The following is a 27,913-nucleotide window of genomic DNA, read 5'->3' on the forward strand; positions in this document are numbered from 1 at the left end:
GGGGCCTGGCGCGCGCAGACAGGAGACCCGAGGTGGGTGGGGGCAAGCTCTCTCGCGAGAGTGGGTTTGCTCTTGGTCCGCAGCCGCCGCTGCCACCTCTTACCAGCGCCGTTGCTGCGGGGGATTGTGGGATCCTCCGCGTCCCGCTCGCTGGGAGAGAGGTACCTCTCCTTTTTCCCTCTCCCTTTCCTTAAGGTAGGCGTGAAGCGGGTAAGAATCGGGGTGGGGTGGCAGGGGGCTCTCCGCGTCCGCCGGGAGGAGGCAGCGATGGCGACAGAGGCTGCGGGGAGCCGGCGGCGCGCCTTTCTTGCTCGCTCCCGCCCGCCCGCTCTGCCTCCCTCCGCGCTGCGTATGTGAGCCGCCTAATCGGCGGCCGCCATGTTAGGAGCGCAGTGGCGGCGCAACCAGCCTCCTCGGGCGGCGGAGGTGAGCAGTCCCGGAGGGATACACGCGGTCAGCCAAAGGCCCAGGGTGTGGCGGAATAGTCGGGGGCACCGAGGGCAGCCGATCGGCTGAGCTTCCCGCGTCTTGGGTTTACTGTGGGCGGGGGCGGGACAACGAGCCCGTTACACGCGAGCTGCCGCGCTGAGGAGAAGGGAGGAGCGCTGGAAGCCTGAGGGACCCACTGTCCATAGGGTGCTGTTTGGGGGAGGATAGTTAAGATAGCGAGGCTCTTGGATAGCGCCAGTCGCATATACGTGTTTGCTTTTTCCCCCTTTGCGCCTGAAAATGTGCCCCAAAATGGAGGATTTCGCAGTCTGAGAAGCTTAGCCGCTTGAGCAGCGTTTTTGGAGTCACGGCCTCCGCTCTGCTCCTTGCCCATCGCTTCATAGCGCCCCCTAAGACGCCCCTGTCCGCCCACACATGCGCGCGCGATTTTAGCCGGACCTCAGAAACAATTCCTCCCCACCCCCCATCGCTTAAAAATGGCCGAAAAAATGAAACGTTAACGCTTGTTTTTTGTATTGCGTCTTGGAGAAAGCCTTCTGCAGTACGCTGCGAGGCACGAGATTTGTACTTGTTCAGAGAATCACCTCACAGTCCTTTTCCCTTTATTAAAATACTATCAGTCTAGATTTCTCCAGAGAGAATCGTGTGGTGTGGGACCTTCCGGTTTCCAGACAAAGGGTTTGGAGTACCGTGGTGTAGTCGCATCGTTGTTCTTTTCATGCGTTGTGCCATGTTCTGTGTTCCACGGAGACTTTTCCCATTTACCGTGGAGGAATATCTCCTAGGTGTTTATATTGCTTTGTGGCCCTATCTGGTGGAATATTCCTGTTGGGTCAGTTACGGTTTTCCAGCCAGATATTTCTAGAATGGTTATGGCGATTCCGAAATTTCTAGTCTGGAATAATGAGTCGTTGATTTCCCAGATGGTAGTCATGAGGTTTTTGTATTGATGCTGCGTTTTGGTGATTGAACAGAGAGCTTGGTTTTATATTTTTAAACAGTAACGCACAGTTTTCTCCCAGGTAAATTTAAACAATAATTGTCTGCGGGAAAAATAATACCTTAGGCTTAAATATTCAAAATGAAATTTCCTTTTAAAAAATTCAGTGGTTCGGTCATCTACGCAGCCTAGCGACGTAATTTTTCAACATTAGTATTGTTCTAGTAATCAAGAAGGCGGGGAAAACAGGTCTTGTTGGAAAAACGCTCTGTGGTATGCCTTTCCACTTAACTAGAATGTTTTGGCAAACTTGAAATTAAACACAATTGAAGTACTACATGAAGATTTTTTTGGTTGGTTATGTAAGATTTGGAAAAGCGATCTTGAGCCAGACGGTGTTCGTGCTTAAGTGCTTTAAATTTACAATTTTTCCTTTACATTTAACATTATATGCTTATAACATTAGTATATACTTTACCCAAAAAGGAAGTTTTCACTTTATCATCTTTTCATGTCTCCGTTTTCACTATATGTAAGTGGAGTTGCTTTTATGTACCATTTTGAACTAATTCGGAAGGATTTAACCACCCTTGATAGGAACATTGTTTATCATAAGGGCTTCTTTAAATATACTAATTTCAGGGAAGTGTAAATGCTAAATAATAATACAAGTCAGTTAATGATAACTAAACAAATTTTAACAACTGAGGAATGCAAAGAAAATGTTTTACATAATTTTATAAATAAAATTAATTTAAATCCCTAATTTTATAGAAAAGATTAAAGCCCAAGGAGGCAGTGGCAGTGCTGCTAGTGCCCCCTGGAATGCTTGCGTCCTGATTGGATACTTGAGTCAGACTCTTTATGTCTTACTAAATAGGATTAAAAATGAAAGGACTACTCTTACAGGAATGTAACCTAGGGAAATAGTCTGTTAAGATTTATGTGCATAAATGTTAATCTCAGTTACCAAGCATATTAAAAATCTAAAAGAGTCAACATTTAGAGATCTAATTGTAGTGTGGCCATCAAATGGAAATCTATAAAGCTATTTGAAACAAGGAGGAGAATAATGATGGGAAAATGATAATGGAATGTGGTATTAATTGGAAAGAAAAATGTACTAAAACTCAGCTGCTGCCAAATTTAATATATTGTTGTTTAAAGGACATGTAAATAAGCATAAAAAGAGAAGTATACCCCCATAATATTAGCTCTGGATGTTGGCATTATGGGTGATTTTTCCAAGATTTCCACAAGAAACTATACTTTTGTAATGGGAGGGGACATTTTTTGTAAAGAACTGCTTAATACCAGAATCTCATGTTGTTTTGTATTTTAGGATCTCTTGTATTTTTGAAGGGAATTCAGATAGAAGTGAGCCAGCTTCTTGAAGTCTGAACTGCAGAGTTTTCAAGTGACAAAAAGTTGTGGTTATTATTGTAACATAGAAATGGAAGACATTCTTACATAAAAATGTTTTCATTGTGATTAATGCTAATTAGATTACAATGTGAACTGCAGCCATTAACTACTTTAAGAATAAGCAAAACTAAAGAATTGGATAACTGTTTATTATGTGTTCTTAGAACATTTTTTAGTTAAAAGTACTTTGTTTTTATATATCGTTTAGTTAGAATTGCTTAAAAAAGTATCCCACACTTGTGGCAACAGTTTCTGGGTGCAGGTGACTTAACTTTGGGATAGACAATACAGAGTTGGTTGGGTAGGTTGGAAGGGTTGTGGACTAGTTTTGCGGTGTGTGCAAGGTTATTCCAAGGTCAACACTGTCCTGGAAATAAAGCGTTGAAATTTATAATTCTCAGCTATGTAATGGGAATTCTCATTGGTTAAAAATTTAAAAAGCTATTCTAAAGGTTAGAAGCTAATTGATACAGAATACTTGCTTTTTTCCTGGAAAAATTTGACGATGGCATGTCTCTGACATTCTCTTTGATCGAGAGTTACACTAGCCTGTGATTGATTGTTGGTACATACCTTAAGGCAGAATTAGGTTAGCAAGAAAACAAAGAAGGTATACCAATGGGGAGATGGGGTGTAGTTCTTCCCAGCGACTGCTGTTGGATAAAAAAAAAAAAAAAAAAAAAAAAAAATCTGTGGTACATGTCATAGTGGGCAGGCAGTAAAATGCATCAAATATGGAAAGCAGGCAATTGATATTAGGGTCTAAATAGGACCTTTGATTTGCAGTATCATAGTTTGCTAATGAAGGTACAGAACTTTCTAATTTTTCAAGGTGATTTGTATGGGTTTCCCACACGCCCCCTTTGTGGGGATTACTGGGATACTAAACATCTTCCTTTGGTATAGTAACCCATAAAAGAATCTATACCAAATGTGAACTTTTCAAGTGAAGCATTTGAACACCTGATTCATGGAATAATCAGGTGGGAAAGGAACAGCAATATCAAAGAAATACAAACATTTGTACTTAAAATATTCTTGCTGTGAGGTTTGAGACATCAGAACAATTTTAATACTTAACTGTGTGCCCTTGTATGGGCTATGGTATTCTGGGAAACACCATTGTGGAGGAATTTTTACACTTAAGCATCAGGAGACACCAAGAAATATTCATAGCAGCATTCTTGGTAAGGCAAGAAATTGGAAACAGCCTAAATGTTCATCATCTGCACAATAGATAAGTACGTGTGCCATAATGGTATCTACATCGCAGGGAAAGTGTAGGTTTAATTAGTGAATAAATCAGTTTTTTTTAAGCAAGTAACAATACATACATATTTAGTCAGTTTGTAAAAAAATAACTAGAAATGCAAAACTAACATGTTTTTTAAGAATATATAGTAAGTGGTAAAACAAAAAACGGATTACGGAAGGGAAGGAGGAATGCATTGGAAATTGGTAGGTAAGAGGTATCTAAGGTCTTGTTAATATTTTTTCTAAATTTGAATGTTTGTATACACAGTGGTTTGTGTAATACATTATATAAAGTGAGGGTGAGAATTACTAGTATTAAATGAAGAGAAGAGAAACACATTCCAGCTAATTATATCTGCATGAGTACTGGGCAGTCTTCTCATAAAATGACCTCTCATAAGGTGTTGGCATATAGTGGAAAGTGGGTTTGGATAAGTTAGGATGCAACCAGTATATGAAAGGCATTGAAAGCCGTAGTGTGGACTTCATGTGGTAAGTAATAGGGAGCGGTATGTTTTTGAGCAGTACAGTATAAGGAAGGTAATGAGTGGTGTTTTAGGACGTTATATTGGAAGCTGTGAACATGGGTGCAAGGAGGCTGGGCGAAAGGCAGGAGTACTGACCATCTCCAGTAAGATTATGGTGGAGGAAACAGATACGGACTTGATTTGGAGGATGAGAAGGGAACTTAAAGGTAGATTGGCAGTAGAGAATGAAGAAAGGTTTAATTTGTCCACTTGCACTAGAATTCACTTTTGTTCTTTAATCTTATTTGTCTGGGTTACTACCAATCTTTAAATCTGGTCTTTTAAAATCTGACTTCTAGTTCAGTAACAGTTGAAACATGAGTACTGGCTTTAAGTAGAAATGGATAGGACATTGAGGTTGATATATAAAATAAGGGAGTACAGTACAAGTGAAAGGTTTATAAGCTCTTTGTGTGCCGCTGGGTCAGTCATTTTATCAGATTACATATTGATTGTGAAGATCAGATTACATAAAAGGTGGTTACTGTGTGTGCTTACATGTGCCAGACACCATTCTGTTTTATGTGAACTAATTTATTAAATCTTTACAGCCTTATGAAATAGGTATTATTTTTATTCCCATTTTACATATGAGAAAACAAACTCAGGTTAAGTAATTTGCCCAAGGTCACGCAGCTGTTTTGTAACAGAACCTGTATTCAGATCAAGATGTTTGGGCTCCAGAAATCTCAGTATATATCAAGTCAAAGAGTTGTACGAGTGTTTGTGGAAACCGGGAGAGTAGAACGTAAAGTGAGTGGAGAGGAGAATCTTAAAGGTGCAGAATGGTTCCTTGATGAAAACCACTAATTCTTTTAAATAAAGAGTTAAGCCAAGTTAGTATCAGTAAATTGAAATCAACAGTCAGAAATGTCAGGCAATTGGAGTGACTTTCTATCCTGTAGTATGGGTTTATAAATCAGTTTCCTTCGTTGTTTTAATCTGAAAATTATTTAATATCTAATTCAAAGATACTAGGAAGTATTTTTAAAGCCAGGAAGAAGGAAAATATTCCAAGACTGAATAGAAATCCCTTCTACTGATATTAACATGTTTTCTATTTTAGCAGCTGAAGGCTCTCTGCAACACTTTTATCATTAGCCTAAGAATCAAGAAGTGGGCGAGAGATTGAGTCCAGGTCTATGACATGAAGAGCAATATGAATTTTAAAGCATTTTAAAATATGAATACCTATTTTTCAGCCTACTTGGCACTATGTTTTATAATGTTTCATCTTTTCCTATTGTGTGATGAGGCACATATTGCATGTATTGCTTTGTACAAAACTGAAATTAATAGAGCTCTAGGGTTTTATTTCCTAAGGGGTTTACTATTTAAATTAATTTTATTTTTAAAAACCTTTTAAGTCACTCATAGGTATACCACAGTGAGATTAGATTATGACACTAAGGAATGCACATTAAAGTACAAGGTTTTAAAGTGGCTCAAGCTCTATATAAAAAATTGAATAGTTCGTTTAAAAAATCAAACCTTTAAATGAAATACAAGTTATAAAATACTGAGAAAAGATAAAATGGAATAGTGGTAAATGTTACTGTTAGTTTGCTTTAAAATGATAAGTTATTTAGAAAACCATTATAAAATTAAGTGAACATTTTAAATAAGGAATAATTAACCTAACCCTGTATTTTAATTGGAAATGGGTTGTCACTTGATTTAAAAGTTCTGACCACAGGAATCAGTGCTTTTGTGTGATTGATGAAAAAAATTAAGCACCTACCTTTCCAAATGATGCTTCTTTGATATCACTAACAGCTATCCCTGCCATATATTGGTGACACGATTAGAATTTACTGTATTGGTATTGTTGGTTATTACCTTAAACATACTTGGGATATTTTCAAATGAATAAGTTAGCAGATCGCAAGTTTGACTCTGATGGAACATGGGGAAAATCTGAAAATTTCTTGTACTCTTTGTGGTTTTAATTCAGAAGGGGAAAATACTGTAAAAAACTATAGTTTTCTAGCTGTTGCTTGTTTTTTATGTGAGATGAAGGGTTAAAATAATGTCAACATGAATTTCTTCCTGAATATCTATCTACAAGGATTTTATGGTTCTATCATCTTAAAATCAGTTGTTTCAAACAAGTAAGTCACACAATTGAGAACATAGCTAAAGATACCTGTGGTAGTTAGAAGGCACCTTTAAAACGTGGAATTTTTAAATTTTGGATTTAGAAGCTGAAGATTTTTTTCCTGTATCTTTTAAAGAACTAAAGCCTGCTTTATGCTCATTTTAGTAATCCTGCTAAATAAATAACCCTCTGAAAGAATGATCAATAGGACTAATAGGTAATCTTTATTTTACATAGGAGAAAATCTAGAACGATTTGTTTCTTTCTGTTCTCCATGAACTTTCTATGTTAAGCTTTGTTTTCTGAAATATTTTTGTATTCCAGTTCTTTAATTGCAGATGAAAATATATCCAGTAAAGAATATCAGATAGGTAATTTATGGAGTGAGAGGGGTTGAATATTATTAACCGAAACTTATTTCTTAACCATACGTAAACAGGTATTTGTTCAGATATTGGACATGAAGCTAACATATTTAGTAGCATTTACAATTTTTAGGTCATGAACTAGCTTTAAGTTCTTGGTTAATTATTTAGTAGAATTGTCTGTAAAAATGAGTTTTAAGCTTGTTCATTAAGAATTTGAGTATTAGATTATAGTAAACAGCATTTGTGAAGCCTAATTATGAAGTTAGGCATTCTTTTTCTGATTTGGGGTGGAGGTACTTTCTGTTTGGGAAGTGAAAGGTTCTGCATTGATGCACATTTAAAATTTATTACATAAAGATTATAAATGGGTAAATGAGATTTTGACATTACATTAATCTCAAAGGAACTTCAAACTTTATTAATCTCTAGTATAATGTACTGTGAAAAGGAAATTTTACAATTGTGGAAATAAAAGAGTAAAAGAAGGTAATCAAAAAAAAAGAAGGTAATCTTTTTAAAAATATTTACTAATTTAGTAAACATCTCAGTATTGTACTGACTTTAATAGGTCTTGCTTAAATCAGCCTTTTAAAATGGCTTGTTTGTCTTATGTTTGTCATTGACCAAAGATACTAAAGGAATTGTTTTCATAAATGCTCTTAAACAATGTTGACATGTCTGATTTCTCTCAATTTCTTCATTCTAATGAAAAAAGTTTAAGAATTTCATTTGGTTATTTGTGTTTCAGTCAAAGGTCTGACTTTTAAATTTTAAGTTCCTTTTTAGGAATACCATCTCATGTTTTTGTGTGGGGCTGCATATAAGTTGAAACTCTGAGTCCAAAATATTAAGGTTATTCTTAATGAAATTACAAGTTGTCATGGGATATACACATTGTTTGTCTTGCCCTTTTTCTGAGTTTTTCTGACATCCATTTTCTGTTTTATCTTTTACCTTCTCTTAACCTTTCTTTTTGCAGATACACCATTTTCATTGTATATTACAAAGAAAAGTGAGTTCTCTGCAATCCGACAATCATTTCCTTAAAATATGATGAATGAAAAAATTTTACACATGATCATTATAGTATTGTATAATTTCCCTGAGGGAAAAGAATAATTCTTTTCAAAAAACTGGCTTTTCAATAATACAAAGCTTTGGCTATGACATGAAGGGCAAAACTGCAATTAATAATAACCTTGGTGCTTTGAAATACTGATTTTAAAAAACCCTCTAAAAGTTTTGATCTTTGAAAATAAAGTATATGTGAAAATTTAGAGGGTTCTACCAATGTTTTTACACAGTATATCAACTGCCATTCTGTATGGCACTTGTAAGACATAATCAAAAAAACTTTCATCCAAAGAAATCCACTTAACTCTTGTCTTTATTTTATTAGTCCTATCTTAAAGCCTAAGTTTACATAGCATCCAAAATTAGTTTCTTTGGTGTCTTCTCAAATTCATCTTTCTTGGTGTGCAAAACATCTGTAATTCCAGTCACCTCTGATAGCATTTCTGTGTCTTTAACTTTGTTACATCTTTTTGTAAAATCTAGTCCTGCCTGTAACTTTTTTTATACTTCTTCTGCCACTATCCAGTGTTTCCTTGCTTGATTCTATCATTGGTGAGATTGGCCCCATAATAGACTTGTAACTATTGAATATTGCCTGGTTTTTACTGTAATAAAGTTTAATATTTTGAACTATCAGAGCTTAGGTTTATGGGTGATCAGATGTATAAAATTTAACAAAACCTCCAGATAGAATTCTGTAGCAAAATACTTAAGATTTAACTTCTGTGTGTAGTGGTGATTATAAAAAGCTGTTTCATCAAGGACATTTTTTAACGTACATTTAATATTTTATGAGAATCACACATAAATGCTTTGCAAATTCTTGCATAATAATTTCTGAGGTAAAAAACAATTTAAGAAAAAAATGGAAATTCATCTACAAACACGTTTTGGGTGATTGTATTCAGAATTTAAAATTTCCAGGTGATTGTGGCTGTTCTTGTGAAAAGTTTACAGAAATCTATGCAAGCAAGATCTCATTTTCATTTTTATAGCTGTTTGGAGCTCTAGAGGTTCTGAAGCCCTGAGCATTAAATGAGTGTTGGTGGATGCTAACCTGGGGAGTTTCACTTCTTTAAATCACCTAAACTTCCTGCACCTGGGTTTTTTCTTGGGAGGTCTCTTATTTCTGTACTGACCATACTTAGTTCTCCTTACCTTGTAGGATTAGAAATGAAGTAAGTACTGCCTGATACAGGATGGACAATAAGAAGACAGTTAGCTATATGGCTTAAATTTGTGCTGAAATCCTTAAACTGTAGGAAGTCACTTAGTTTTCTTCACATCTGTCTTCACCTCAAATTGATTTTGCTGCATAAAGGTCTCAGTTACTATGTTTGGTCTTAGATCTTATACTAGGTACTTATCACCTAAACTTCATTTACTTGTGATTTTTACTTGGTTCTTTCTGATAGTTATAATAGGTCTCATTTTCTAAAGCAGAATACAACTGATTCATCTTTGACTTGCTGACATTGATTTTTTTTTGTTTTTGTTTTTAGTCTTCTGGAACTTAAGCATCATACTATAGGGTGTATTTTTATTCTTCTGAAAGAAGAGACCCATCTATATTTTTACTGAAATTTTGATGTACTCGAGACATCTAACCCTTCAATTGAAATGTTTTTAAATTTAGAATGAAATTCCCTTTAATAGTTAAATGTTAGCATGAAAGACTACTTTTTAAATATATGCAGGCTCTGCATACATCTGGAATCTGTTTAAGATATATAATAAATTCCTTGTAAGTTTGAGATCTTAAATGTTTTTTTTTTTTAATCAACATGATGCATAAGTTTTTTTTCTTTAAAAAAACGGCATCTACTTAAAGGGATTTATGACTAAAATTGCTTATTTTTCTACAGAGTTGTCTGCTGGTTCTCAGCTTGAAGAAGATTCTACAGTCCTTATTGATCCTTTTTCTTGGCGTTACCATTTTTTGAAGCAAAGTTAACCTAGTTTTCTAGTTTGAGCTTTCTTTTTGGCCATCTTAAAAAAATTTTTTTGTAATCTAAACTAGACAAGAGATAGTTCTACAATGTCCAAGTCATTCCAGCAGTCATCTCTCGGTAGGGACTCGCAGGGTCATGGGCGTGACCTGTCTGCAGCAGGAATAGGCCTTCTTGCTGCTGCTACCCAGTCTTTAAGTATGCCAGCATCTCTTGGAAGGATGAACCAGGGTACTGCACGCCTTGCTAGTTTAATGAATCTTGGAATGAGTTCTTCATTGAATCAACAAGGAGCTCATAGTGCACTGTCTTCTGCTAGTACTTCTTCCCATAATTTGCAGTCTATATTTAACATTGGAAGTAGAGGTCCACTCCCTTTGTCTTCTCAACACCGTGGAGACGCAGACCAGGCCAGTAACATTTTGGCCAGCTTTGGTCTGTCTGCTAGAGACTTAGATGAACTGAGTCGTTATCCAGAGGACAAGATTACTCCTGAGAATTTGCCCCAAATCCTTCTACAGCTTAAAAGGAGGAGAACTGAAGAAGGCCCTACATTGAGTTATGGTAGAGATGGCAGATCTGCTACCCGGGAGCCGCCATACAGAGTACCTAGGGATGATTGGGAAGAAAAAAGGCACTTTAGAAGAGATAGTTTTGATGATCGTGGTCCTAGTCTCAACCCAGTGCTTGATTATGACCATGGAAGTCGTTCTCAAGAATCTGGTTATTATGACAGAATGGATTATGAAGATGACAGATTAAGAGATGGAGAAAGGTGTAGGGATGATTCTTTTTTTGGTGAGACCTCGCATAACTATCATAAATTTGACAGTGAGTATGAGAGAATGGGACGTGGTCCTGGCCCCTTACAAGAGAGATCTCTCTTTGAGAAAAAGAGGGGCGCTCCTCCAAGTAGCAATATTGAAGACTTCCATGGACTCTTACCGAAGGGTTATCCCCATCTGTGCTCTATATGTGATTTGCCAGTTCATTCTAATAAGGTGAGTTAATGCAACAGATACTTCTAATTTCTTTTACATTGTAGTGTCTATTCTGTATTTACCTATATCTTTTACTCTAATTCTGTAGTCTGATGACACTAAGTTGATCAAGAATTTTTATACTTTTGAGAATACTTTATTTGGAAGGTAATTGTTTTTTGAGCATTTTTAACCAGGGCTTTACATTAATACAATCTGCCTAGATTACTTCTGGCCACAAAGCTGTCATCCACTGGGATTATCTTGTTGGTTTTTGGCATCAATATGTTCTTCTTAATCATATTTAAGCAGTTTTTTGTCTGCTTTGTTGAATTGTTTTGAGTATTTTTATTTTTATTTTTTTGCAGTCAATGTGCTCTGCCATTCAGGATGCTAGATTTCAGCTCTCCATCTGTCTTGATTGCCGATTTGTATGTAGTAAAGATGGATTCTTGAACAATTCTCTTTTTTTCCTTATCTGTGGCTACAGGGAAAGAGTTAATGTAGAGCCCTGGTGTTTGTTTATGTTTCATATTTTAGATTAGTTCATTCTTCCTTTTTTAATTTCCCTTTAATGTAAATTCTCATACTATGACTGAAATTTTTCATCATTTTTTTTCTCCTTTTCCACAACTTTCTTAAACATACTTCAGAACTCACTTTTTATTATCCCATATTACATCTATCCCTTTAGAGACTTGGAAAAATCCACTATTGCAGTATCCTGCTCTGTGTTTCCTCATAAGCATATTCTTTTTCTGATTTAGGCTCAGACTTCTGGTATAGTCATTTGAGGAAAAAAAAAGATATAGCGAATTCTCCTTTGCTTTAATTATCACATCTGGCAAAATGGGAACTTTTTCAAAAAGCCCTTTTAAATATGTTGTCCTTTCTCTTTCAATGTTTCAATTTTACTTCCTCTGATTTTTTGTCAATATGCAGTGCCGTTGACTTAAAGTCAACATTATAGCACTTGACAAGCTTGATCTATAATCTGACCATCCATTTTTCCTGATGTGCTGTATAGTTAATTCTATTTTAACTGGAACATACTGCTACTATGAAATCTATTTGATGGTTACTGTTTAGGGTTTTTTTATTTACAGTAACATCTGGAAAGGTTTTCTTTTCACATCTATCCCTTTTAAATGCATTTTTTAGTGAGTTTTGAGTAAACTAAATCATATAGATCATTAGAGATTTTGTTTTTAACCTGTTTGGATCGCAGTATTTTTGTCTCACAATTAAGAGAAAAGACTTCTTATATTTGAATTTGGAGTACTTTGAAAAAGTCTTTAAAAAGTAATTCTTAGCTAAATATGTATTTCTATAATACAAAAATCTTTTGAATTGATATATAAATAGTTTAAATACACAAACAAGGGATATTTTAATCTTTATACCAAAAATTAATACCAAATGCTAAATTTAAATTCATAAATAAATTTTCATGCAAGACACAGAACCCCAAACTCATAGAAATTAGGACATTCTGTCTGGTTGGTGTTTTTGGTGTTGTCTGTTTTCAAATTTGTTGGATATACTAAGTATATCATGGAATTTAGTTTTTGTTCAGTACTAAACTTCGAGTTCTAGGTCTGGTGGGAGTTGATTTAATGAAAAGGTCCATTAAACTTGGGTGACTCAAATTTTTTTCTGTTACTTCTTGCCTATTTGCAATAATGGCAATCTCTAAATTCCAAGGAAAATCACTAGTTATATTGTCTCAAATTAAAGTAATTGTAAGGGACTTAAAATTCTTTGTTCTGAAGTCATTGAAATCAAAACCTGTTGTTGGAAGTCTGCTTATCCTGACTTTGAGCAGTTATTGAACCTTGTTGCTTGCACATAGAAAAACAATTGAGTAAAGGAACACAAAAGGAAGCCATGAGAGGACTTTAATCAGAGAAGTTTCTATTTTGTATATATGATTATTTTTTTCACCAAATTTTGTTATCTTCTAGTTCCTGAACAATATTAATAAATAATGATAGTAAATGGACCTAAATTAAAAGAACAGTTTAAAAATATTTGAAACCGTGGATTCGAGAGTAAGATACCCTACCTAGCGCAAGAGGTACTTTTAACCTGTAAAAATGCTTAGGCCGTTATTCTATCAAAATATTGGAAACATTTTAAGAACTATTTTAGAGGCCCTTTGATTGTTTGATTTACAAAATTTATATTTGTAAATAGGACCGATTTTAAGAAGTTTAAATACCTGGATTTTCAGTGTATTCTAGTTTCCTTAAAGCTCACGTTTTCTGGGTATCTGCATTATTGAAAAAGTAATTAAATATTCACATTTAGTAGTGGTCTTGACTCATTTTAGAGTTGATGTAGAAACAATGACTTTAGAGAAAAATTCCTGTGGTGAAAGATTATGAACATTTTTTAAACATTTAATCCTGCTCTCTGGTATTGCTGCATAACTTGGAAAATCTGTTCTTTTTACCTACTGGTAATGTTAAATAACCTACCTGATCAAAACTTCTTAATGTGAAGTAAGAAACTTTTAGTTGAAAAACATCATCTAATTTGTCATCGTTTTTGATATTTTAAGTGACTTTCAGTGATGGTGTTGCTTTTCTTTCTAGGTCATTTGAGAATGTGAAGTGGCTTTTCTGTACAACCTCAAATTCCTTTCACTTAAAGAAAACTGCCCTTTCGCTGTCTTGTCACTTGCGTTCATATTTTTCCTTTTAGTATTATTCTAGAAGCCCTTAAGTTATTCTTTATTCTACCATTCCAGGAGTATTTCTCCAAATTATCCTTTCTTCATATCATTTAGGTATCTCAAAGACATCAAGGTGAATGTAGTTTTCCTACAGAATTTCTGAATTCCAAAAATGAATCCTTGTTCTTTAGAAATCTGATGGGAGAGTTACCTCAATGTAGAATCCAAGGATACAGGTTTTTTAAAAAATCCTTTTTATTCTTAATCCTCACCTTAAACCAAACAGTAAAAGTGTGGTAGGACAGGTTAGTAATGAGTGAGCTTGGGAGGTTTGTAACTGAGTCTTTGATCTTGACCTTCCTTCTAGTACGTTGAAAGATCAGTCACTTTTACCATAAATTTGAACTTTCATAGGGCATGGGGATTGGATATAAATAATTTCTGTTCAACTAGATACCCTTTCCATCTTCTATGAATTAGAAGCATGCCTGATAGGCTAAACTTACTCCTTTCCTAACACATTACTTCTCAAGGATATTTTATATATAAAATCTGAGAATATTTTTCATTCAGAAAATTCTAAGTTAATTGTTTAATTCCTCTTCTGAATTTTGCAAACTTTACTCATGGCGCCTCTTGCTTCTAGCAATTTTAAAAGTAGCTTTCAAGTCAGTGGTCTGTTGCTTTGCAAGTAAAACCTTTTCATGTCCCAAATATCTGGTTGTAGAGCCAACTACAGAGATCTCTTTGAGTTCCTTAGCTATTAGCCATTATTTCCAAAAGACAGTCTAGCTTTGAGAGATAGCTCTTCAAGTTTGAGAAGTGACATTCTTTTTTAATGTGTTCCATCTTAGTTCTCTCACAGGGTTTTAGTTAATTCTATTATGGCATAGGAATGTATGTAAACTTGTAATATAAGTCAGTTTTTAAAAATTAGGATCCCATTTATAAAATACAATTCTAAAGCTTTTCAAAAAGGTATCTTGTAATTTGGTTTCTTGTTTTAGTTCAGCTCCAAGTGAGGCCCTTTTTAAAAACATTGCCTGACCACCATGTTCTATATTCCAAATATAATTGTATTAGGTAGTGTGGGTGTTAGAAAATTTGGTTCATTTTGTGGGAATTTGTTAAACAATAACACATGTAAAGCAGGAATTGTAAAACAAGATAGCTTTATAAACAGTGTAATAATCACTTTTTGAGCACTTCCTATGTGCCTGGCAATGTTTTGATAAGCAGTTAGTTACCTTTATTAATTCATTTACTTTTCACAGAACCCTAGGAGAATATTGAATTTACATATTTTGTACTAGGGATTCATGTCTAGCAAGTGGCACCTTGGGAATGGAACCCAAGCAATGGCAGCAGAACCTACTTTTCCTAACTCTTATTACCTAAAACATTAATCATTCATATGTGGATTTTTAACTAAAGAAGTGAAAATTTATTTGCATAAAATAGGACAAAAGTTAATCCCTTCAAATTTAAAATAACCACAAAGGAGCAAATATTGGCTGAATGTAATGTTTTCCTCCCTAAAAGTTGGAAACAGGCATTCCTGAAATTTGCTTCTTTAATTCTGGGAAATATGAGCTTAGTTTTTTATTAAATGGGAAGCATTTTCTAGAAAAGCCATTCCTGTTAAATCAACTTAGCTTCTAATGTCTGTAGTATATTTGGAACATACCTCAAAAGGCTGGATGAAATTAAACATTCTATTTTTAACTAATTGTTCACATTTATAGCATATTTTTTTAGAAGAGTAGATACAAGCATGGATATTTTGTCATATTTAGAGTAATATAAAAAAACAATTCTAATATAACATGAATAATTTAGTTTGATCTACAGCAGAAATTAATATGTCTAGCTGATCTCAAGGTCAGTTACTATTCTTGATCTTTATTAACTCTATATCTTTTTCCTGTAAGGTCTGTTAGTGTGTTAACCAAGTTACCCAGTTTTTCCAAGAATGTGCATGGCGTATTTGAGGGCAGGATCAAGCTACAAGGATTCAGAAAAATCGCTTTAAGTTAAATCTGTGATTAGTGAATGGGCAGGTGTTTGTATAGCCTATGATGTTGCATATAGATTAACATCCTAGAGTCTGAATGGTTCAAATTAAAATATTTTTGTTAATTCTACTAATTTACTTTGCTGCAGGAGTGGAGTCAACATATCAATGGAGCGAGTCACAGTCGTCGATGCCAGCTTCTTCTTGAAATGTAGGAGTTTGAAATACCTTTAAAGCATCCTTACCATGAATCAGAAACAGCCATTGATTGGTTTTCGGGAATTCATCATTTACTTGTAATATCCACATTGTTATTCCTGCATAGTTGATACTGTCCAGGCAATACTAATTACAAACAAAATGTTTACATCTGAAATCTTAATGGAATATTATATGCAGCGATAGTGGCACTTTATTATTTGATATTATTTCTAGGGTAAATAAACATTAGTGCTTTATACAAATTGAAAAAATTTTTAATATACTTAAAGATAGCTTTTGCTATATAACATAGATTCATAAGAACATTCTCAATAACAGTAATACATGCTCTAAAAATATTGAATACACAGAAAAGGGTGGGGAATCGTTAGAAGTTAAGCTGTCAAGCAGAATCCTTCAGGATGTATTTTTTACTTTTGAGATACCTTTGGTTCTGAATTTAAGCTGCTAGAATGAAATTGAATTCCTGAAGAATCTCCCTGCCTAAGCAGCACACACAATACCCATTGTTCACGGGAATGGCAATTTTCACACATGCCTAGCTCTGTTGGGGCTGTTCTTTCTTTCTAGTGATACAATTCAACTGTGCACTTAGTATTTAATATTGGAGAAGGAAAACCTGTGATTACAGGTCCCTGTTTCCCTACGTAGCCCATATTTCCAGTTGCTCATGCATCATGTTCTCTACTTATGACTTAAATACTGAAAAAAATTTAATTTCATCGTGCATTACCTACATTTTCAAATAGTACAGAACATGTTTATTTTCATTCGTGTAGATTAATTTAGAGTTCTGAAATTTTTCTTTGGAAATATCTATATGACAATTTAAATTGTAATATTTCTAACACTTATATTCTCATACTTTACTAATAAATAATCTCTATTTTAGAGGCCAAACAAGGCTACTTTGTGAAAAGGATAGTTTTATTTTAAAGTTAATTTTCTGGTCTTTTTAAAGCTACCCAGAATGGAATCCTGACAATGATACAGGACACACAATGTAAGTTAAATATTTTTAAGCTATGGTTTGTAAAGGAGATCAATATAAGGAATTCAGGTTAAACTTTCAACATTTCATAAAATATTTTCTGAATTATTTTTTATTGACTGGGTGACAGAATTTTTAGAAACTTATTTTACATAGTACTTTTTATTTTATTGCTATTATAGATTTTTCCTAATTCGCACATAAATGCCCCTAAAGATTGGAATCATAGTTATCCAAGAGGTGCTTTAATAATAAGTCTTAATTATTTCTGATGGATACCTTTATCGTGCTTATTATATTTTATTATGTCTTCACTTTACTAGGGGAGATCCGTTCATGTTGCAGCAGTCTACAAACCCAGCACCAGGAATTCTGGGACCTCCACCCCCCTCATTTCATCTTGGGGGACCAGCAGTTGGACCAAGAGGAAATCTGGGTGATTATAAAATTCATGTTACTTTTCCCTAAGCTTTTACGATAAAAATAAAACGCAGTGATGATAGGCAAAAGAACGCTTAATAAAATGTTATTCAAAAATAATATTCATGAAAAGACATGGTACTTGTGATTTTGTAATATGTCCTTTTATTCATGTTTGAAAGATGTTTGTTTTTCAATTGAAGTAGCCTGTTATAGCAAGTATATTAGAAGACTGAAAAAGTATATTTTCCCCCATAAAGGTGCTGGAAATGGAAACCTGCAAGGACCAAGACACATGCAAAAAGGCAGAGTGGTCAGTAATAAAGCTCTTGGTTTCACTCTATTTGCTGTTTTGAGAATGTGATTTGATTTAAATAAATCCTTGCTAATTGAATCTGTGTCATAGTTCTTACTATAGGAAGACTGGTATAGTTTGAAAGCCATCAGGATTTACTGTGGGTTTGATAAAAGTTAAAACTTTAATTTTCATATGCCTGTGGTCTATAGAGGTTGCACCTTGTTATCCAATAATATACACAGTATTCAATTTAAATATCAGAGCAGACTTTTTTCTGAAACTTTGAGATCTGTCCAACCATACTAACATTTGATTTCCTGTATAGCTTTTAAATTCTCTAGAATGTTATGAGTTGTTACTTTAAATATAATCTGTTCTGGTTAACATTAGACTCTAAAAGTTCTAATGCATAACCTGTTTCATGTTGCGTTTAAAGAGACTTACTGACTTGATTTTTTTCTCTAATGTATAGGAAACTAGCCGAGTTGTTCACATCATGGATTTTCAGAGAGGGAAAAACTTGAGATATCAATTATTACAGCTGGTGGAACCATTCGGAGTCATTTCAAATCATCTGATTTTAAATAAAATTAATGAGGTATGAGTTGAAAAATGTGTAATATTTATTCATTACTAATGTATTTCTTAAAGGGATTACATGGTTTTGTATTAGAAAAACAACTCAATGTAATCTTAAATCATCAATATGGAATGAAGTAAAGGAAAAAAGCCAATAATCGATAATTCAGAGGGTGCCAAAAAAAATGTATACACATTTTAAGAAAGGAAAAACCTGTATTAAAATGTGATGCTCAGCATATACCGATAACAAAAGATGAATAAGAGTCATGTGTATACCTTTTTTTGGCACCCCCTGTATATAGTAAGTCTTCACTTAATGTCATTAAAACGTTCTTTAGTGAAATGACAAAATTAAAGCATTTTTACCACAGGCTAACTAATGTAAGCAAGAGTTAAGTTCCTATGGCATCTCATTATTATAATGAAATGATGTTATTCAAGGACGTGCTGTAAAGCTAAATTCTAGTACTGATGGATAATTAGTAACTTTATAAATTGTAGTTCTTAAGCAGTAAATTGTAATCATTTCAAACTTCTACCAAATTGGTGCCAAATCATTATTTTGGATACAGTGGGCATAAGTGATAGTTTTAGTAGCATGAAGATAATAAAATCTGAGATGACCTTTAATAAAATTGCTTAGTGAGTTAGCAATGTTGGGTTTTTTGTTCTGCTTTTAGATTCTTGAAAGTACTTTATATTTAATGATTGAATATATCTGAAAAGACTTTGAGCAATGTTTGTTTATTTGTGATTGTGTGCGCCCGTGTGTGTGTGCGCAATTTCAGGCATTCATTGAAATGGCAACCACAGAAGACGCTCAGGCTGCAGTGGATTATTATACAACCACACCAGCATTAGTGTTTGGCAAGCCAGTCAGAGTCCATTTATCCCAGAAGTATAAAAGAATAAAGGTAATATTTTTTTAAGATTTGTATTACCAGTTATTTAATACATTGTTTTAATATTAACTTTAGCTATTTAAAATTGCTGCTAATAACTAGGATAATGTTAACTTGCCTGTTTTTTCTTTGGTTTTTCTGTTTATTGAATGAAAGAAACCTGAAGGGAAGCCAGACCAGAAGTTTGATCAAAAGCAAGAGCTTGGACGTGTGATACATCTCAGCAATTTACCCCATTCTGGCTATTCTGACAGTGCTGTCCTTAAGCTTGCTGAGCCTTATGGGAAAATAAAGAATTATATACTCATGAGGTTGAAAAGTCAGGTAATATACATGTAGATGATGATTGGTGTTCTGTTTTTTTCGTACTTCAACTGGGATTATATTGTTGCTTTCCATATTATACATGATTCTTTTTTTTAAATTCATTTTCCTCATTTACAGTATTTGAGTAATATCTTCTAAGTATTACTTTTCATTTTTGGCAGAAAGCCTGCATATAGTCATTTAATATTTGGTGCTACTTTGTAAATCTGACAAGTTGCCCTTATTTTATTGGGTGACTTAACTCTTATCTGTGTCTCTGCTAAAGATTAATTTTTCCTACCAAGTGGTTAGAAAAAATAATAAGCACTAGAGTTCTATACAATTTTCAGAAAAATAATGCCCTTTCTAATTTTTCTTTTCTTTTTTTAAGGCCTTTATTGAGATGGAAACCAGAGAGGATGCAATGGCAATGGTTGACCATTGTTTGAAAAAGGCCCTGTGGTTTCAGGGGAGATGTGTGAAAGTTGACCTGTCTGAAAAATATAAAAAATTGGTACTGAGGGTATGTAGTACTTGGTGCATCATCATTATAAAGCTTGTTTCCACATATTTCAAGCCACAGCAGTCTTATAAACATTTTAATACGCTAAGAATACAGGTTTTAGTTGTTGAAAGAGCAACCTTTTCTCTCTTTCTGGTTTTCCTCAGTAGCAGATTTTTATCTGGTATTCTATAAAAGCACCTTTATTGCTTTTGTCTATTGTATTTTAGCTTTTATTTGAACAAAGTTCTACCAAAATCTTGATTATCCACTGCTCTATTGAAATGTTGATTGTAATGAACTTCCTGACTTAGGTAGCTTAAATTCTTAGTTATGGTTACAAGGATTGCAAAAACTTAGATGATTAAAGGGTGGTAATATTAGTTAATTGGATAATTATATTATTCTGCAAATGAATGTTTGTTTAATAAATTATTAAATAAATAATACATTTATGTGACTAATGGAAAATTTTGTCTTTTAGATTCCCAACAGAGGAATTGACTTACTGAAAAAAGATAAATCACGGTAATTCATTCTTTGTGTGTGTTGTATAAACACTAGTTCGTTAAGCTCAGGGGAATTAATTGAGGTGTATCTTTTATTTCAGAAAAAGATCTTACTCTCCAGATGGCAAAGAATCTCCAAGTGATAAGAAATCCAAAACTGATGGTTCCCAGAAGACTGAAAGTACAAATGAAGGTAAAGAACAAGAAGAAAAGTCAGGTGAAGATGGTGAAAAGGATACAAAAGATGACCAGACAGAACAAGAACCTAGCATGCTTCTTGAATCTGAAGATGAACTACTTGTAGATGAAGAGGAAGCAGCAGCACTGCTAGAAAGTGGCAGTTCAGTGGGAGATGAGACAGATCTTGCTAATTTAGGTGATGTGACTTCTGATGGGAAAAAGGAACCTTCAGACAAAGCTGTGAAAAAAGATACAAGTGCTTCAGCAGCTGCAAAGAAAAAACTTAAAAAGGTAAAGGAAGATTGTATATTGACCTATTTTGATAGAAAACTAGATCAAATAAATGTTTCAACTTATTTACCTTAGTAGGGTCAGATTAAAGAGAATTAGAAAAAATCAGATATGAACCACAATACAAACATTTAAGACTAAACTCTGCAATAAATAAATAGCTTAAATAGGACCTCCTATTATAGTTGCCAAAAAAAATGTCAGCTCACAAAAAACTTTAGTAGTGAAGGAGAAAAACTTAAAACTATGTATATTTCTATATTGTAGTGGTAGTAAGTACTCATAGGCAGCTGTATACTTTAGCTTGTTTTTAAAAACATGGGGGATGAGTTTTCAATAAGTTAATTGACCAAAGATATGTAAAACATTTTGCCACTCAGTCAATTATTGAACTTGAAGAATTTTCCTATTGAGAAACATGAGCTTGATCAGATACTTTATTAGATTTTAAAACATTTTTCTTAGAATATGTTATTAGTAAGCATATCAGGTTAATAAAGGCATTAAAGCATATCAGATGCATATGAATATAAAAATACATACATGGTATAAAGATTAGTAAAACAAAAGACCCATGGTTCACTGACTAATGGCTCTTGGAATGAAATTTTTGTGATTTTATTCTATTTTCTTTTAAGTAACATTCAACTATTAGAAAGCTAATTTTTACCCCTAGGTTGTTTTGTTTGTTTGTTTGTTTCCCCTTGCCCCCCAACACTCTGGTTCAAGCCATTGTTTCTCAGTCTAGTTGTGTAGGACACAGCTCCTTGGCCCTTACTGGTATTATTAGCCTTGGGCTTTCCCCCTTCCCTGCTGAGGCAGTCTGTCCTTGGTCCTCAGCTCATTGCAGCTCTTGCCATCTCACTCAACGCTGGCTGCTGGTCACTCACATTGGCTGCTCACGGCAGCGCAGCTACAAGGAGAGCCATTGTTCGCAATCTTAGCTGTAGAGGGCGCAGCTCACTGGCCCATGTGGGAATCAGTCCATTGGCCTCCACCTGATGGCTCCAACCACCTGAACCATTAGGCCAGCCCTACACCTAGGTTTTGATGGCTTGGTCAAATAACTTAGTCTTAAGATTATTTTTTTGGCTGAAGTGGATGATGATTGTGTAATATGTTTATACTCTAAAGAGCCTATAATTGCTGTAAATTTTTCTAAGCTCTTTGTGTGTGCTAATTAACTTAATCCTCACAACCATCTGTGGTAGATACCTTTGCTATCACCATTTCATGAATGAGGAAATTGGGGTATGGAGAAGTTCAATAAATTTAAAGCTAGGCAGTCATGCTGCGGAGTTTGATTTAAAAAAAAAAAAAACCACTACAGTTTTAGACTGCGTATTCTGTAAAAGTTGTATCGTAAGATGCTGTCTTCCAAAGGACGTTATTCAATTACTTCTATCAAATCAATTCTTTGATTCAGTCCCTAGAAGCAAAGAAGTGTCAGAAAGTATAGGGTATGAGTGTCCTCATATTATTTATTTTCTTCATTTTGTGTGAGGCAAGCCTTCGATTATTTAGTTTTAAAACAAGCTAAGTTGTTTTTTAAAAATTAGTGATTTTGGGGGAAAAGAAAAAAGTCAGTATTTTGAGAGAATGAGTAAAGACAAAGACGCTATCCCTTTCCCTTCAAGTAAAACAAATGGAAGGGATGCTGCAGGATAATTGTTGCAGAGTAAATTTGTCTTTCTTAACAGCGTCGTTTCCCAGGGAGTATGGAAGGTTTTGTCACTCTAGATGAGGTTGGTGATGAGGAAGATTCGGAACTTCAGAAACTTCGTAAATCGGGCATGGCATTTAAATCTGCTGACAAAAATGATGATGGTTTGGTTGAAATTAAGGTGGACAAGGTCGAGGAACTTGATCAAGAAAACGAAGCAGCGTTGGAAAATGGAATTAAAAATGAGGAAAACACAGAACCAGGTGCTGAATCTGCTGAGAATGCTGATGATGCTAACAAAGATACAAGTGAAAACGCAGATGGCCAAAGTGATGAAAACAAGGAGGACTGTACAATCCCAGATGAGTATAGAATTGGACCATATCAGCCCAATGTTCCTGTTGGTGAGATTTAAGGCTTTGTTCTTCCCCTCCCAGCCTCCCCAAACTCTTACTAAATAAGATTTTTTTAATTGGTCTGTCTTTAAATTGATTTTTAAATAAGCTCTGACAGTATTTAAATTTATTTCTGTACAAACAATTTGTAAATCTTAATTGGTATATTCTCCTTTTTCTTAACTGAGTCTCCTGATTTTGTATCTTTTGTTACCATTATGCAATGTTCTCTTCTCATCAAGGTTTCTGAGAATTTCACATCGTTTTTTGTTTTGTTTACCTGTTATATTTCTGCCTTTTTAAGAGTATAAATAGGTGGGACCTTACACATCAATTAAATACAACTCAGTTATTAACTAATGTCATTTTTTTTGTTGTTTAATTTTGTTTTAGCTTAGGCCATATTGGATTTGAGAACACTAAATAAAATACTCAGTTTACTGAATTTGTAAGAATGTATGTTTGTGTTCTAGGTATAGACTATGTGATACCTAAAACAGGGTTTTACTGTAAGCTGTGTTCACTCTTTTATACAAATGAAGAAGTTGCAAAGAATACTCATTGCAGCAGCCTTCCTCATTATCAGAAATTAAAGGTAAGGCTAAATCTTAAGAGTTCTTTAGTGAAAACTAACAAATCATGTAAGTTTATAGAAAATAAAATGTATATAATACCTTCTGGGGACCCAGATAACATTTTTATTTTAAGTGTATTTTTTCCAGGACCCATCAGCTCCAAGTCAAGTAGCTGCTCTCAATCTAGTTGTGGAGGGCGCAGCTCACAGTGGCCCATGTGGAGATCAAACCGGCAACCTTGTTGTTAAGAGCAACACACTCCAACCAGCTGCCTCCAACAAATTTGTAATACAAATTCCTATTTGGATATTTTTAAATTTGGTATTTTAGTGGCCTCTTTAAGGACTAAGCACTGAAACAAATAATGGGGGGAAACTTGAAAGTAGGAGTTAAAGAACTCGTAGATAACTTGGTTTTTCACACTGCTGTATAACATAAAACTGCAAAAGTATTCAGTCATCAAACATGTTCTGTGTGTTGACTAAATAGATAAAGATAGCATTGAATTGGGGGCAGCCAGTTAGCTTGGTTAGAGCGCAGTGCTCTTAACAAGGTTGCGGGTTCGATCCCCACATGAGCCACTGTGAGCTGCTTCCTCCACAACTAGATTGAAACAACTACTTGACTTGGAGCTGATGGGTCCTGGAAAAACACGCTTAAATAAATAAAATGGTTTTTTTAAAAAAAAAAAAAAGGAAGAAAATGAAAGATAGCATTGAATTTAGGAAATCCAGTTCTTGGCTGAATCACTTGTTTTAAATACAAGTGTTCCTTGCTGCTTATACATATCTTTCCATCATGGATATGAAAAGGTTATTTTCAATGCTAGGAGCAATCTTAACAAATTTTACCTGATTTGATATTAAGCTGTTTGGGGGCAAAAACTATATGTATTACCTAGGTATATATAAATATTACAGTGTTCTCTGGGTTGCTTGATACTTTATAAAGAATATCATGTTTTGATGTTTCAGATTAGATTTTTTTTTCTTTTTTGTACTTTCATTAATGTCTTGACAGATCTCTTGTGTCCATGAGCTCTAGAAGTTACAGATCTAATACAAGGGTCAGCAGGCTACACTTTCAACCCAGCCGCTGCCTTTTGTAAATAAAGTTTTCTTGGAACACAGCCATGATCACTCATTTAAGTACTGTCCGTGGCTGCTTTTATTGCTATAACAGCAGAAAAGGGTAGTTGAAATAAAGACTGAATGGCCCACAAACCTAAAATATTTACTACTACTGGCCCTTTAAGAAAAATTTGCCCACTTGTTTTAGTGGAAGGGGCATTGAATAAATGCATGTCATTTTAACTAATACGTGTTCTTGGAGTAGCAGCAGTTTTGACTATGTTTTGTTTTCCCATCTCTACAAGTTGGTGTTAATTGCACCTTGAACCATTTTTCATATTTTACCATTTTCCCCCATGTCTTATTGTGCTGTTCTAAACCAGTTTTGTTCACTAACTAATAGGAATAACTGAATCTTTAAAATAATGATACGGTTATATAGTTTAATTACACCAAACCCCCAAATTTGGATAGAATATTTTATTTTGGAATTAACCCATTTATGTTCCTCTTAAATAACTTATTTAATCCCTTTTTTTTTTCTTCAGAAATTTCTGAATAAACTGGCAGAAGAACGCAGGCAGAAGAAGGAAGCTTAAGATGTGCAAGAAGCTTAATGATTTCAAAGAAAATAGTGGTTCTTTGTTTTTAATGTTAACCTTTTTTAAATACAATACTGGTAGTTAGAAGAAAACTATTGTACTCTTTTGTTTTAGTGGAAAAATAATAGATGTCTGTTCATGTGTTAAGTGTTATAGCAAAAATACATACACGGTTAAGTTAATGAAAAATTGTTTTTGTTTTATCAGAATGGTAACAGACAGGAGTACTTAGTAGAGACTGACTTTGTAAGCTACTTAAGACAACTTGCACCACTAAGAAAAAGATGCATAGAACTATTCAAAGAAATGAAATTTAGTAGTTCTAAGCTTCAAAGAAATGTCAAAACTTTTAATTCCATTCAATAAAGAACAAAAGCAATTGTATTTTTATTACTTTCATCTGAAACATTCCACATTTTAATCTGAGCCTTGCAGACTTTAATTTGGAGTTTGAAGCGCTTTTGGTTGCATTTCATTTTTGGAGAACTTCATTAATGTGAGATTAGCAATTAAAATGCGGGTGCAGGTTTCTTTTAATGTTATGCTGTTGTTTAGGTAATAAGAAATATTAAGTAATTGGCTTTAGATTTTGTAATTTTTTTCCCTAAGTTCCTGCTAGATTTCGTATTCTAGTAGTCAATGTATTTTCAGTGAAATGTAAAAATATTCCCGTTCTCTTTGACCAGTATTAATTTCTTGAGACTTTATTGCTTGTCACTTGAATCCTGTAGCTGTCATACATCTGGTATAAGCAACATTTGATTTTTGAAGTGTGTAGACCATCTCTTCATATTTTCAAGATGTAATTTTACATTTCTGCATTTTTAAAAACAGTTTGGCCATAATCTAGACGCACGCTTCTAATTCATATATACCTGCACATGTGACCTTTGTGAACAGAAATTTGCATGTATAATCTGTGTTTACTTGTAACTTTCTGGTTATAAACTGCTTATATCTGTGGATTCAAGTTTCTGAAGTGAATACCAATAAAAAAGAACCTAGGCCATGTTCATTGGTTACACATGTTTGGAATGTTAACCAATATATTTGTCAGTTGTGGTTTTTATTCACTATTACACATTTTTGCATGTTTTAACCAATTTTTACATTTTTAATCTAGAGTGTTCTAAAGACCGCTACTAAAGATTTGAGTTTTAAAGTTTTGGGTGCTGGTGGATTTTTTTGTTCCTGTTACATAACAAAAACAATGTCTGCATTATTTTTCAACATCTTGGGAGTTTAAAATGCTAAGGGCAAAGAAATAGCAAACGCTAATATTTAGGCATATCTACGTAGTTAACAGTAGAATTGGAAATAACACGGAATAGCAAGAATTCTAGAAGCCTTTCAAAATATGTTGGGATTCTTGATACAAGAGATTATGTTATCAATTTTTTTTAATTGAAAAAATAAACTTATAGGAATTCTTTTCGAAACTCTTAGGTCCAAGTGTATTAAAATATATATCAAATAGTTGGATAAAATTTTATGGTTTACCTCTGAAGGTCAGGTAGTATTTTTTAATGTAACATGAACAAAAAATCCTTGCCAATTTCCTTCTGCAGTTTAATTTTGGTCTTTACTAATTCCCCACTTTTGTTTAATTCCAACTTTTAACTAACAGCAACTACACGATGCATTACGTGTACAGTGGAATTCCTAATTGTTTCCTGTCAGTGATAGCTTTTTCCCATAAGTCCTACTTTGTTGGATGTACCAAGTTGTGGAAAAGAATGTTTAACAGCTTAATTTGATAGCATTTAAAAAGCAGAAATTCTCAAACTAGTGATAAATAAACCTGTAACAGCTATTTCCTAGATTATGGCAAACCTTTATTAAGTAAGAATGTTTCTACTTAAAACTTGCTGTAAAGTTTAAGAACATTCCCCCCCCCCTCCATTTTAGCCTTTACTCTTAGTTAATCCTGTGGGAGGGAAACTTAGAAACACCTTGAGTTTGTTTTGCAATATTTTTTAAACCATTGCTAATAAATTTAGGATAAGAGCATGATACTGGTTGAGCTGTAGTATTGATTATCCTAAATATAATTTCGTTTAAAATAAATTTTATTAATGAGGTAGGTAAATTACTAGCCATAGAGTATACCATTGTCTCCTTTAAAGATTTGAGTGATATAATCTAAGGAACTTTATAAATTACCTGTGAATTCCTTCTAAGAGGGAGAGCTCTCACCCCCCTTTTTTAGGGCAATGGGGACAAAAGGAAATACACACTATTAAGTATTATGGCACGTATTAAGAGAACTTATTTTTTGCGTGGCTTTGTTCACAATGAATTTCTGGTGTCTTTGAACAGTAAAATGCAACATTACCATGAGTGAAAGTAGCAATGAGAGGCTCATGGTGTGTAGGAGAAATCTGCAGGAACACTGCAGAACATTTTCAAAAGTCAGATTAGTAACAAAATTGGTAGAATCTCTAGGCTATTTAAGGTAATTTGCACTAGTGCTTGGAGCAGCTCTCTATACTCCTCTCTATTGGTCTCTATAGAGTATGGCTTATTGCTTGAAAGTTCAAATGTTGAATGGTAATGAGTGAGATTTTAGTCCCTGGCAAGGATCCTTAACTATATGTTGAACTGAGGTTGAAGTGCCACTTCACTCTGATGCAAGCAACTTTATGAAAG

General features: G+C 34.2%; 1 protein-coding gene across 8 annotated transcripts; it reads left to right on the forward strand.

Moving 5' to 3' along the window:
• MATR3 (matrin 3) lies at positions 1-26,309 on the forward strand. Of its 8 annotated transcripts, none has more exons than XM_081035994.1 (15): positions 1-161; positions 10,002-11,086; positions 15,906-15,967; positions 16,940-16,981; positions 17,293-17,405; positions 17,650-17,702; positions 18,160-18,285; positions 19,058-19,183; positions 19,328-19,495; positions 19,869-20,000; positions 20,464-20,507; positions 20,590-20,959; positions 22,660-23,026; positions 23,491-23,612; positions 25,211-26,309. In XM_081035994.1, the coding sequence occupies exons 2-15, from the start codon at positions 10,175-10,177 to the stop codon at positions 25,259-25,261; spliced, it is 2,688 nt and encodes an 895-aa protein (XP_080892120.1). In that variant the 5' UTR covers positions 1-161; positions 10,002-10,174; the 3' UTR covers positions 25,262-26,309. The 8 variants fall into 8 exon arrangements, with proteins under 8 accessions (XP_080892120.1, XP_080892123.1, XP_080892118.1 ...); XM_081035997.1 differs by having other exon boundaries at positions 22,804-23,026; XM_081035992.1 differs by having other exon boundaries at positions 8-195.
• The last annotated feature ends 1,604 nt before the right edge of the window (positions 26,310-27,913 follow it).

The sequence above is a fragment of the Rhinolophus hipposideros genome (genome assembly GCF_964194185.1).
Source record: "Rhinolophus hipposideros genome assembly, chromosome: 23".
NCBI classification, from domain to species: Eukaryota; Metazoa; Chordata; class Mammalia; order Chiroptera; family Rhinolophidae; genus Rhinolophus; species Rhinolophus hipposideros.

What these genes read in the sequence shown, in the direction of transcription:
- MATR3 (XM_081035994.1), top strand. Translation starts at nt 10,175, where the DNA reads ATGTCCAAGTCATTCCAGCAGTCATCTCTCGGTAGGGACTCGCAGGGT. An exon ending in AATGATACAGGACACACAAT is followed by an intron (nt 16,982 to 17,292) that starts GTAAGTTAAATA and finishes TCACTTTACTAG; the next exon opens with GGGAGATCCGTTCATGTTGC. An exon ending in TGGACCAAGAGGAAATCTGG is followed by an intron (nt 17,406 to 17,649) that starts GTGATTATAAAA and finishes TCCCCCATAAAG; the next exon opens with GTGCTGGAAATGGAAACCTG.